This window comes from Lemur catta, chromosome 1, assembly GCF_020740605.2.
Source record: "Lemur catta isolate mLemCat1 chromosome 1, mLemCat1.pri, whole genome shotgun sequence".
Lineage (NCBI taxonomy): Eukaryota > Metazoa > Chordata > Mammalia > Primates > Lemuridae > Lemur > Lemur catta.
In genome coordinates, this window is record NC_059128.1 from 133,322,254 (window position 1) to 133,335,073 (window position 12,820).

Sequence of the window (12,820 nt, forward strand, 5' to 3'; positions counted from 1 at the left end):
ACTTAAAGCATCTATGGTAATGGTGCCGGTCGTGTACCTGACTTCTTGTACCTAAAAATAAAATAACTGTGAGCATAATATTACCCATTTTGTTTTTAATTAAAATGTACCTGAAAAGAGAGAAAATTGCACATTAATTTTCACAGTTGGTTCATTCATCATTCAATGAACATTTATTGAGTGTCCAAGTACCAGACGGATGATTAGATGCTGATCATGCAAAAATAGAAGGCATAGTCTCTGTGCTTACAGAGCTTATTTACTAAAGGAGAGCTACAGAAATAAATTACTATTTATTTGAAGGGCACCTAACTCACAATTTGGGAATGAGGGGTGCTGTTGAAGGGAGATATCTAGGAGAAGGTGTTATCTGTGCTGAATTTCTTAGGAGTTCGCCAGATGAAACTGCATTCAGGCAGAGGGAACATTATGTGCAAAGGCTCAAAGACAGGAGAAAAGGTGGTACTGGATGGAAAAGGCCAGTGTTTGAGAATGGCTGGAGCTTGGGGTACTTGGGCAAGGAGAGGAAGGTTGGTTGTGGCTGGAGAGGAAAACAGGCCTAATTATGAAAGATCTGATATGAAGTTTGGATTTCTCCTGAAATTGGTGGAAAGCCATTGAAGGTTTTACCTGGAGGATTGATGTGATCCATTTTGTGTTTTTGAAAGATATTTTTAGCAGTAGTGTGGACAATAGATTGGGGGTGGTTAAAATGGGATCAGGAAGACCAAGTGTACATTATTTATATAGCCATCATGTTGAATAAGAAATGTTAAAGAGGTAAAGTCTGCAGGACTTAGGAGAAGGAGGCAGGGTCAGGTGAGGAGAGAGATGAGTTCAAGATGACTTCCCGGATTCTGGTTGCTTAGACACATTAGCGTTGTTCATTCACAGAGGAAGGGGATAGAGAAAGCAGAGGGAAATGATGAGTTCACTCTTCAGCAATGTTGAGGTTGAAGTATGTTTGGGATGTCCACACGTCAGTGATTGCGATAAGCTCCCCAATGGCTTCCCATTCGCCTTAGAATAAAAATCAGAAAATCTCAATTTGGCCTACAGCCAAATTTGATCTACCCCCCAACCAACTTTATCTCTCGCCCCTTCCCCCCTCCTACTTTGTTTCAGACCAGTGTGAATTTGTTGAGGCTTCTTCAGCAATCTATACAAACATGCATCCTTGCCCATACCAGAAACTTTGAAGTATCACTGATTCCTCTGTCTTCACAATGATCAGTTTGTCTTCTAAATATCTCCTCATATTTCACTTTTCTCCCCGCTCCTTTTTTTTTTTTTTTGCCATTGCTATTCTTCAGGCTATTTTCATATTTAGTCCTGTTCATTTACAATAGCCACCTAAGTATCTTCCTGCCTCCCATCTCGTCCCTTGTCATCCTTTCTTCCCACTGTGATGAAAGCAATCCTTCTTCACGAACTGCACATTTGATCTTGTCAATGCATTGACATTAATGTTCAGATAAAATTCAAGATACTTAAAACAGTTTATTGCACACTTCAGGGCTTTTGTCTCTATTTATTTCTTAGCTTTCTTTCTCCAGCCTCGTGTCTCCCCTCTTGCACTATGGTCATGCTGCATTCTCAGTTTTGTCAACCTATCAAACTCTTTTTGCTTCTGTGCTTTGTTTATGCAGTTTACACAGTGCTTTCTGGTTGCAATACTCTCCGATCCTTCCCCTGTCCACCTCTTCCAGTGTTTTCAGCAGGCAATCTGCCTGAGAGCTTTCAGATAGTAACCTCTGTGTCACTTCCCTCCTGGGAGCCTCCCCATGTCCATCCTAGCCTGGGTTAGATGCTCTGTTGTGGGTTTGCAGAGCACCCTCTACTTTTCCTGTAGTTGTACACATCATAATGTTCTGCAATTATCTCTCACAACCACTTTATAAGTTCCTTGCGATCAAGGACAATTGTATTTTCAGCACTTCATGTAATCTTAATAGGTATTTCTTGAATGAATTACTCATTCCATAGTAATTCTAAAACATATAGTAAAAAGGTTGAATCTATGGGGCTATAGAACCTTTAATATTTCTTCATTAAAATGGAAGATATTAGTTAGTTAATGAGTCATTCAGTAGTAATAATAAAATAATACTGATGAAAAATATGGTTAATTTAGGGAACCAATTTGCTTTAGTACTTTTATTTATCAAGCACTTGATGATGCTTATTTTGCCCCAGTTAATCTTTCTAGCACCTTAGAAATTTTAACTCTTTTAATTCTCACAAAAACTTTATGATGAGTAGTCCTGTTATTTGTCACCACTTTACATATGAGAGAATTAAGGCAGAGAGATGTTAAATAACCTTGCCAAACCTCACAGCTAGGAAGTGGCAGAGCCCAAATTTGAACCCAGTTTCCCTCTAGATTCATGCTTTTAATCACCTCACTCTGTTGCCTCTCACCGTAGGCAGTCATGTAACAAGCAGAGCAAGCGATTCATTCTGTTTCTAAAGCATGAAGTTTCTATTATATTCTCATTGGACCCCAAACAGAATGCCTGAGTCAGATGGTAACATTGACAGTGAAAGGTGAATCCTTCACTATGTAATTGGTTAATTGTATGCAAAAATTATTTCTTCTGAAACTTGAATGCACGTATCTAATAGCAGTTTCATAGTAAGTGGTCACATAGAATGTAGCTTTAGATTAAAATAGAGCATATTGTTGGAATTTGAATTTTTGAAACTTTGTAAAATTTATAGTAACAAATATCAAACATATTTTGTCTATGCTAGTTAATTTTGAATATAATTGGAAAGTAAAAAAATAAATGGTAGAAATCACTTTATTTAAATCAAAAAAACAAAGTGGGTATCAAAGGATAAAGTGCAAAGACAACTCACAGAATGGGAGAAAATATTTGCAAAGCACAGATCTGTTAAGAGATTAATATCCAGAATATGTAAAGGACTCCCACAACTCAACAACAACAAAATAATCCAATTCCAAAATGGGCAAACCAGTTGAATAGATTATATTTCTTCAAGAAAAATGTACATATGGTCAATAAGTGCATGAAAAGATATCAAAATCACTAGTCACTAGGGAAATGCAAATCAAAACCACAGTGAAATATCACTTAAGTCCATTAGGATTGCTATCATGAAAAAAAAAAACAAAAACTAACAAACCAAACCAAAAAATAACAAGTGTTGATGAGGATGTGGAAAAATTGAAACCCTTGTGCTTTTCTGGTGGGAATATAAAACCACTGTGGAAAACAGTTTGGCAGTTCCTCAGAAAGTTAAACATAGAATCATTTGATCCAGCAGTTCTACTCCTACGTATATACCCAAAAAGAATTGAAAGTGGGGACTCAAATGAATACTTCTGTACCAATGTTTATAGCAGCATTATTCACAATAGCCAAAGGGTGAAAAAAGAAAAACCCTATTTGTCCCTCAGCAGATGAATAGTAAGATAAAGTTAATATAGAGAGAATATCCAGTAAAATGACCAAAATGCAATTATTATTGGTCTCTCTTATGCTACCTCCTCAATTGTTAATATTTATTATTTCTTTAACAATTATAAATAATGTCTGAATTCTAACTTTGCTTCACCATTCACTAGTTGTGTGACAGTTTTCTCAGCTTCTATTTCTTCATCTGTAAAATAGACATAATAATAGGCCCTGCTTCATAGCTTTATGATAGTTAAATGAGTTAACATGGAAAAAAGTCCTTAGAACAAGGCTTGCATATAGTAAGTGCCAGATAAATATAAGCTACTTTTGTTATTGTTGCTGTTGTGATGATGATGATGTATACCTACTATGTATTCAACCTTAGGATGAATATTATGAGAGCTAATAATATCTTATACTTCCTTATCTCAAGGAATTTATTTGGAGATAATACTCATGCAGCCTTTCCTGAATGGGAGGCCCTGAAATCAGCCTTGAAAGATGGGATTTGCAAAGGCTAGGGGGAAACCTAGCTTTTGTTTTTCCTCTTTTGCCTACCATGTGTTAGGCATTATACCATATACTCCACAGCCTTTCTCTGCATTTCTCATGACAACACTATCAGGTCATATAGCTAGTACTTGCTGAATCATGGACTTAAACTCTTAACCAAATCCAAAGCCTTTCTTACGTCCATGCTATGCTGCTTGTTTAATAATTATAGCTTGTACTATTCTGTGTCTTGGCCAGTTAGGTGCTTCTCAATATTCCATTGGCTTTTAGTGGATAGTTTTTGGGTTTTTGGTTTTTGATACAGGGTATCGCTCTGTGGTCCAGGCTACAGTACAGTGGCATCATCATAGCTCATTACAACCTCCAACTCCTGGCCTCAAGCAATCCTCCTGCCTCATTCTCCCAAAGTGCTAGGATTAGAGGCATGAGCTGCCGTGCGTGGCCAGTATTTTCACGTTTACTGATTTTTTTCTCTTAACTTTCTTGTCTGTGTATATGCTGAATTGTATGTTTGCTTTTTAATTTAAATTTTTCTGATTTCTGTTCATGATTTAACTCAGGTGTAATGTCTTTGCTGCGGCCTCTTCTTCTGGATGTGGTCCCAACAATTCAACAGACTGCTGCTTTGGCTCTTGGGAGACTGGCCAATTATAATGATGACCTAGCAGAAGCAGTTGTGAAGGGTGACATTCTTCCACAGCTTGTTTATTCATTGGCAGAACAGAATGTAAGAATTAAATAAGTTATAAGTTTTTGTTTTAGATTTTTAAAAATTTGATGGTTTGGGTACAGTTACAAGGCATTAGAATTATTAGTGTTAATACAACCTTCAGTTTTCTGAACTGCACATAATAATATCTCTAGGGTATTTTGCTTTGGGGCTGATACCCAGCATTTGTCCATTATTGTAAATACAAGGAGAAAATAAATTTAAATTTTTTGGGGGAAATTATACGTAAAGCAGTATTCTGCATATGGGAGATTTAAACAAAGCTATTCGATCTGTCTTAGGAAGGTGTGTAGGGCCCTAGGCAAATAGCTGCTTTCAGCAATCCTTACATGCAGCTGAAATCTGCTTAATGGAAACAGCAAGAGATGGCCTTGAAGCAAGGGGTAGAGAAGCAACCAAATGGAGGGGAGAATGTGTGTAATAGATATTTGATCAAGCATTTTTACCAAGTATACAGGCATGCCACCTCTTTTAAGCATTGTCTGAAATTGCCCCAGTTTTTTCCCCCTCCTATCTAGTGCCACTCTCTATTTAATACAGGGCTGCCTATTCAGTTTCCACAATGGTTAAGGACCTTTTGTAGGCAGAATCTTGGGCTGTTCATTTCGTCCTATTAGTTTGTCATAACCTAGGGATAGATCTTTCTTTAAGATTAAATTCCTATTTGGGTAACAAAAAGACAAACAACCTGGTTGAAAAATGGGAAAAGTACTTGAATAGATATTTCTCAAAAGAATATCTACAAATAGCCAACAAGCATATGAAAATAGGAGCAACGGTGTTAGTCATTAGAAAATGCAAATCAAAACTACAATGAGGTATCACTTCACATCTATCAGGATAGCTGTAATAAAAAAAAAAGGAAAACAACAAATGTTGGCGATGATGTAGAGAAATTGGAACCCTCATGCATTCTGGTAGAAATGTAAAATGGTGCAGTTGCTGTGAAATACAGTTTGGCACATCTGCAATAAGTTAAACAAGTGTTACCATATGACTCAGCAGTTCTACTCCTAGTTATAGATACAGAAGAATTGAAAACAGATGCTCAAACATAACCTGTACACAAATGTTCATAGAAGCATTATTCAGAATAGTGAAAATGTGGAAGCAACCTAAGTCCATCCACAGATGAATGTGTAAATGAAATGTTGTGTGTACAATGGACTACTATTCAGACCTAAAAAGGAATAAAGTACTGATAAATGCTACAACATGGATGAACCTTAAAAACGTGTTGCTAAGTGAAAGAAGCCAGACACAAAAAGCCACATATTGTATGATTCCACTTCTATGAAATATTCAGAATATGCAGATCCATAGAGACAGAAGCAGATTAGTGATTGCCAAGGGTTAGAGGGAGAAGGGAGTGAGAAGTGACTGCTTAACTTGTAAGGGGTTTCTTGTTGGGGTGATGAAAATATTCTGGAACTAGACAGTGGTGATGGTTGTACAAAATGGTGAATGCACTAAAGTCTACAGGATTATACACTTTAAAATGTTTAAAATGGTAACTTTTATGCTATTTACTAGAATAAAAATAAATCCTAATTGTGAAGAAATTTACTTTATCTTTAGACATTGGAGTGTCATTTACTAATGCCTGGTATAGCTCTACAAGGAGTCACAGAAATTTTATTTTTCTTTGGATGTTCCTTCTATCATCAAATACCGTTAGACTTTCTTCCTCTTGGACTGTCCGCTCTTTCCTTTGAAAGTGGGGTCTGTATTTTGGTGTCCCCCATAGCAGGTTCTCAGTAGAAGTTGGATGGATCTGGAGGACATTATTTTAAGTGAAATAAACCAGGCCCAGAAAGACAAATATTGCATTTTCACACTCATATTTGGGACCTAAAAAAATTTGATCTCAAGGAGGTGAATAGAATGGTGGCTACTAGAGGTTGGTAAGGGTGGTGGGAAGGAGTAATGAGGTGTTGGTGAAGGGGTAATTCTGTTAAATAGAAGGAAAAAGTTCTAGTGTTCAATAGTGCAATAGGGAAATTATAATTAACAATAATTTATTATATTTCAGAATAGCTAGAAGTTTTCAAATGTTCCCCACACAAAGCAATGATAAATGTTTTAGGTGAATCATGTCTCAATTACCCTGATTTGATCATTATATGTTATATGCTTGTATCAAAATATAACATGTACTCCATGAATATATACAATTATTATGTACCAATAAGAAATTTTAAAAAAAGTCTGAGTGAATATGCATTAACTTTAAGGAGACAAGAAGGCACTAGGGAAGAGGCAGTGAAAAATGTGAAGCCTTATGCTCAAGCTTCTGGCCCCTTCACCTACCCACCTTCAGTCGTTTCTCAGAGATTTAATTTCCTTTTTATGAGGTATAAAGTCCTGTGGTTTTGCTTTTGCTATTTTTTTTAAAGGCATTTCTTTTCGTGAGGAGTAGGAGAGGAAGAGTCTTAGGAATTTGGGGAAGTGAAAATTAGGAGAAAGAGAGAATGAGATCAGAAAGTGTGAATTACTATATAGAGTAGTGACTATTGATACCTGTAAATTATCTGTGAATTTGACAATTCTGTAGTATAAAAAGTAAAATTAGCTTAAGGTAATGAAAATAATTATATTACTATTATTTTTCCACAATTATAAGAAAATAATTTATGGAAAGGTATACTTTTCCATCCTTTAAAAATCTACTCTAATTTTTACTCATATAAGTTAGTAGAAATTTTGTGACTTACATAATTTAAGAAACTAAGGAAAATAGATCAAAACATCAGTACTAACATAGCATATTTCTTAGGTTAGCAACATATATCAATTTTTTAGGTATACTGTGTTAAAAATATACTTGATATGTTTTCTCTCTCTCCTATAATTTTTATTGTATCAATATTGTAACCTAATAGAATGCTTTTGAACAGGTACTATAGACACCTAGACACTTTTTAGTGGTCACTATAAACAAATAGAAACTCAGGATATAAAACAGGAGATTAATAGGGTTTTATTAATAACAGGAAGAGTTTATAGCCCATCGCTGTCATGCTAACCATAAAACAGTGAGTGTTATAGCCAAGTATTTTCTATACATTTAATTTTTTTAGCGATATGAAGAGAAACATGTTAGTTTTGTGTTTGTTTCATTTTCTCATTCCTTAATCAGATAAAGTGTATGGATAGGAAATATAAATATGAAGCAGTATTTAAAATTCACAAATGGTAAGTAATTTGCTTTTATCTTTAAAAAAAAAGCATTTCTAGAGGAGAAAAATCACTTATATCCTACTGTTTGGCTTATTTATTTGCCAGGAAAAGTTTAAAAATGTATCACAAATGTTTTACCTTCATGTTTATTTGATGATTGTTTAAGTGCATCTTGGAACATGGTTGTTATTTCAGGATAACTTGGGACACCAGAAAGATTAGTTGAGGTCATGAAAGGCCTATCATGCTTAGCGACGGAGGGCAAGCAAAGGAAATGAATTAGTTAACAGAGAGTTTAGTTGCACATGCTAACAATCTATGAGTTCCCATGGGTCAAACAGTACATTTCAGTATAATGTAGACACATAAAATCTCATTATTTTATTAATTGTGGAAAGTATGTTTATATTTGCTTTTATACAATTTCCAAATACATGCTTCAGAGTAAAAGATTTGCAATGTAATTTAAAACTTAGCTGGATTTCAGTTTAGTTACAGAACAAAAGCAATGAGGGAACATCAAATAATCAAAATGATTTTGCTGGATGTTTTTCATCTTTTATATTCAAAAGCTGTTGAGCTTTATTTATATTAATGTCATTTTTATGTTGGTCTTGGTGTATTTTAGGTTTTGGACATGTAAGTGCTCAATTCATTTTGGGTTTTTTCTATTTTACTCTTACAGCGGTTTTACAAGAAAGCAGCTGCCTTTGTGTTACGAGCAGTTGGTAAACATTCTCCTCAGCTAGCTCAGGCAATAGTTGATTGTGGAGCACTGGATACGCTGGTGATATGCTTGGAAGATTTTGACCCTGGAGTCAAGGAGGCTGCAGTCTGGGCACTTGGATATATTGCAAGACATAATGCAGGTAATGGAGCATATTATAAAACAGGATTATTAAAGTATAGATTTATTAGGTAAATTCAGTGTTGCTTAACAAACCATAGATGGGGTTTTAATGATGTTTCTGTACATTATGAGAGATACATTTTGAATGATGGCCAAGTTGTTTGGATCACATATTCACAAAAAAACCTTATACATTTCAGTCTTTATCTTAGTTATCAGAAGGGAAATTTGAAGAGGGAGAGAAAAGGAGAGAGAGGTTGCAGAGGGTAGAGGAGTGGGATTGATTTCCAAAGGCCTTGGTAAATTGGTTCAGTTAAAAAGATTCTTTTAGTTTGTCACTGCTCAAGAGGTCACTGGGGCTTCATTCTCACTCATGATATGTGCTCCAAACTGGCCAAGAGTCATATTGTGATTGAGTGATGTTGAAAAGGTATAGATATAATTTCCTAGAAAATATTGATATTCTGCTCATACTGGGCAGGAAGGAGGAGGAAGAGAAGAAGGAACACCTTCTCCCATAAACTAACTGCTCAGTGAAGCCACTGATAACGAACCTGGGCCTCTTATGAGAAGGTTGTGCCAATATACCCAATTAGGAAAAAATAGACAGGGAACAGAATTGCCCCTGACACTTTATAGAAGTTGCTTATGAACAAGTGACATAAGAAGAAAATACAGTTTTAAAACACACATATGTAAAAATGACCAGATTTCTAGTAATCAGTGAACTACATATTAAAACATCAGTGAAGATATCTTTTTACACCTGTTATTGTTTGAGGGGGGAAAAATGAGTAAAGCAACAATATAGCCAAGTGATTAAGAACACTGTGGCATTAGACAAGATCTGAATTTGAGTTTAAGCACTACTGTTAGTTGCTGTGTAACTTTGGACATGACTTTTAAACTTTCTGAAGCTTAACTTCCTCACCTGCAAAAGGGATAACTAAATAGTTGTTACTTCAGAGATGTGGTGTAAAGAGGAAGATTTTTCGGTGTGTATGTGTATGTGTAAAACAATAGCTACTGTGTATGGAGTCATTACTGTGTGCCTGGGTCTGTGCAGTGTGCTTCTCCTTTTGATGGAAGCTACCCTCAGGTGGGTATTACTCTCCCTGTTAAACAGAGAAAGATAGAATTTAGAGAGGATACCTGATGTTAAGTTAATAGTATTTGACTCAGTGGAATTTGAGTCTAAATCTGTCTGACTCCAAAGCCCATGTTAACTACTGTACCATATAGCTTCACTAAATACTTCCTGAAAGAGTATTGAAGAAAAACTTCAAAACAGAAATAGGAAGAGGCTCTCCTATGGTTATGTTTAATTTGGTTCTTAAGATGGTGACATTATTAGAGACAAAATAGAAATAGAACAGTATAAAAGTAAGTTGACAAAGAAAACTATTATCATTCTTAGAATGATTCTGAATTAATATATTCAAATTATTTCTTTAAATCTAGATTTTGATTTTCCAAATAGGTTCACCTTGACACTATTATCGAGTACATGTCGATTAAGAAAACTAAGGCAATGTTTTAAATTAGAAGCTGGTTATCATGGGAAACTACATGAGTATATTTAGTAAGTTTTTTTACATATCAGAAGGACATGTTATAGATTGTAATATGAGTTTTTCAAAGAGTGGTGCAAAAGAATTTTGAAGGCCAGCTGAACAGATGCGCTCTCAGGCACGTGCCCAGAGAAAACAGTTCCATCCCTCCCTTTGTTGAGTCTGGGGCAAAATGATTATAGTTCATAAATAGGATCTGTCTTAGGGATCCCATTCCAATTTCTTGCTATAATCTGACTCTCACATGGAATTCCCACTGTAATTTCAATACTTCATAGTAGTTAGGGGCCTGGGACCCAGAAGCTCCTAGAAGAGATTACTGCATAGATTTCTCAGAAGGAAAGGGAATTGTTATCTAGTAAGCAATAAAAGTCATCATTCACATCCATATCAGTGAAAATAGAGGATTTATCACCAAATAACCTGATTTCTTTCTTAATGACTTCCTAAAAGTGGAATATATTGAGATTAATGGGAGAACATTTATTCAGTATTTTCTTCTTAGTATTAGTCATAAAATGTTTGATTAGACAGTTTAAGAAATATAAACCTTAAATAGAGATACAAAAGAAATAAAATATACTTTTAAGGGCAACAGATGGAGACAGTTTTGTATATGCCAAACAAAAACATAATTATAAGTGTACAACAGAAGATGAGAGAAGCCAATGGGTATTATCTGACTTTTCCTTATACAATTTCTAGAAATTACTTCTATGTATAGATTTTGAAGCATTTTACAGACAATCAGAGGGACCTGGAAGCTGACAAACAGAAATAGTGTCTTAGGTTTTTTTTCCCTAGCTCTGTACAAATCATGTAATTAATTTTTTATGATTGAATCATCAGTTGTTTGAGAAAACTAAGGCAGTGTTCATGGGAAACTACATGAGTATATTTAGTGAGTTTTTTATGTGTCAGAAGTACATGTCATAGATTGTAACATGAAATTTTCAAAGAGTGTTGAATACACATAATATTTACCTTTTACTTTGCAGATAAACTATTTTTTACTATTTTTCCTGCTCCTTAGTGAAGGCTGAGGCAGGATTCTTCTCAGATTGTCTCTCTTCTTCCTTCTTGCTACCCTTTCCCACTCCACAGAATTAATTCTGTTAAAATATTTATTTACTTAACTAAGGTCAAATACCTCGCTGTTTCCAAGGAATAGTCTTGCTTTTGGAGATGAAAGGGTGTCTGAGGAGCCCGAGGGGCAAGATGGAAGGGTTGGTGGGATTCTGTAGCCACCAAGCTCCCTCAGGATGGCAGAGCAGGGAGGCAGCTTCAGGACCCAGCTTCTCCTGGCAGCCTCTCTCCTGCCTTGTGCCCGTAGCCCCAGCAATGTGGAAGAGCACTTCCAATGACCTTCCGTGGAGAGCGTGGCAGTAATTAGAGTCCTTGGAACTTCAGTGAGAACAATGGCCTGGCTGGAAGTGTGAGGAAGGAGGAACTATCCAAGTGTTTAGTGTGAATGGTCTTCCATATGTGGGCTCAAAAATGAGTTTTAGGTGTTTATGTTTGGAGCTTTAGCTAAAAAAATGCTGTCTCTTGGGAGTAAACTTTGGCTGTTGTCAAGCCTGGCAAAGAAGAATACGTTTGGTTAGGTATTCTACAACTTTTAGATTATTGATATGCTTGTCATGTTCTACATGAGGAAACTGAAGTGGAGAGGTTAAAGGATTTATTCTGGTCACGCAGCAATTTATGGTGGAACTACTTGACAACTGCTCAAAACTTTTCAGAGATCCTTCCATTTTATGCTGTGAGAAAAAGGAAAATATATAAGATGTCATCATTCTTTTTAAGCTCTTTTTAATATCTGGAAATCTTGCCAGATTCCTCTGTTTTTAATTCCTGATGGCTGGTTTCCATGTGTGACTATTCTTTCTCTTATAGACCTGACTTATAGCTCAGAGCAGTTAGGAGATGAGCTTGCTGTGGCCTGGGAAGAGCAGTGCTCACAGGAATTGGCTGATGTGGACACTACAGAAATATTTAGTAGATTACCTCCATTAAATACATAACGTAAGGAAGGAATCGAGACAGAGCTGGCCAGCCTGATTGTTTTCTATCTTATATAGGAAGAGAGATGATAAACTTGAGAATTTTAAAATTCAGAATTTTTGCAAATATTCTTCTCATGCCACCCATGTGCAAATATCAATAGCCTAAATAGTGTAGAACAGGCTTAGGAAGCAATAACTAACTTTTTTTTTAAACCTCACGTATTTATTTGTGATAAGAATAGAAAACATACTCTCTTAGCAATTTTCAAAGTAACTTTTATGAACCCAGATATTAGTGAAAAACATCTGAGATAAGGGCTGGGGACTTTGTATTACATGTCTTAAAGTGACAATAGATGGGTACTAGAATTAAAAATTATTTTATTTTATATTTATTTTTTTAGAGGTAGGGTCTTTCACTCTGTTGCCCCAGCCTGGAGTGCAGTGTTGTGATCATAGCTCACTGTTGCCTCAAACTTCTGGGCTCAAGTGATCCTCTAACCTCAGCCTCTCAAATAGCTGGGACTACAGGCACATGTCACTAC

General features: G+C 35.7%; 1 protein-coding gene across 3 annotated transcripts in view; it reads left to right on the top strand.

Annotated features, from left to right (window-relative positions):
- The window catches only part of SPAG6 (sperm associated antigen 6), a 59,207-nt gene that overhangs the window by 7,270 nt on the left and 39,117 nt on the right, over positions 1 to 12,820 (top strand). For all 3 annotated transcript variants that reach the window (XM_045534739.1, XM_045534747.1, XM_045534742.1), the window contains exons 3-4: positions 4,499 to 4,665; positions 8,534 to 8,717. In XM_045534739.1, coding sequence (XP_045390695.1) covers positions 4,499 to 4,665; positions 8,534 to 8,717 — 351 coding nt within the window. The remainder of the gene's footprint in view (positions 1 to 4,498; positions 4,666 to 8,533; positions 8,718 to 12,820) is intronic.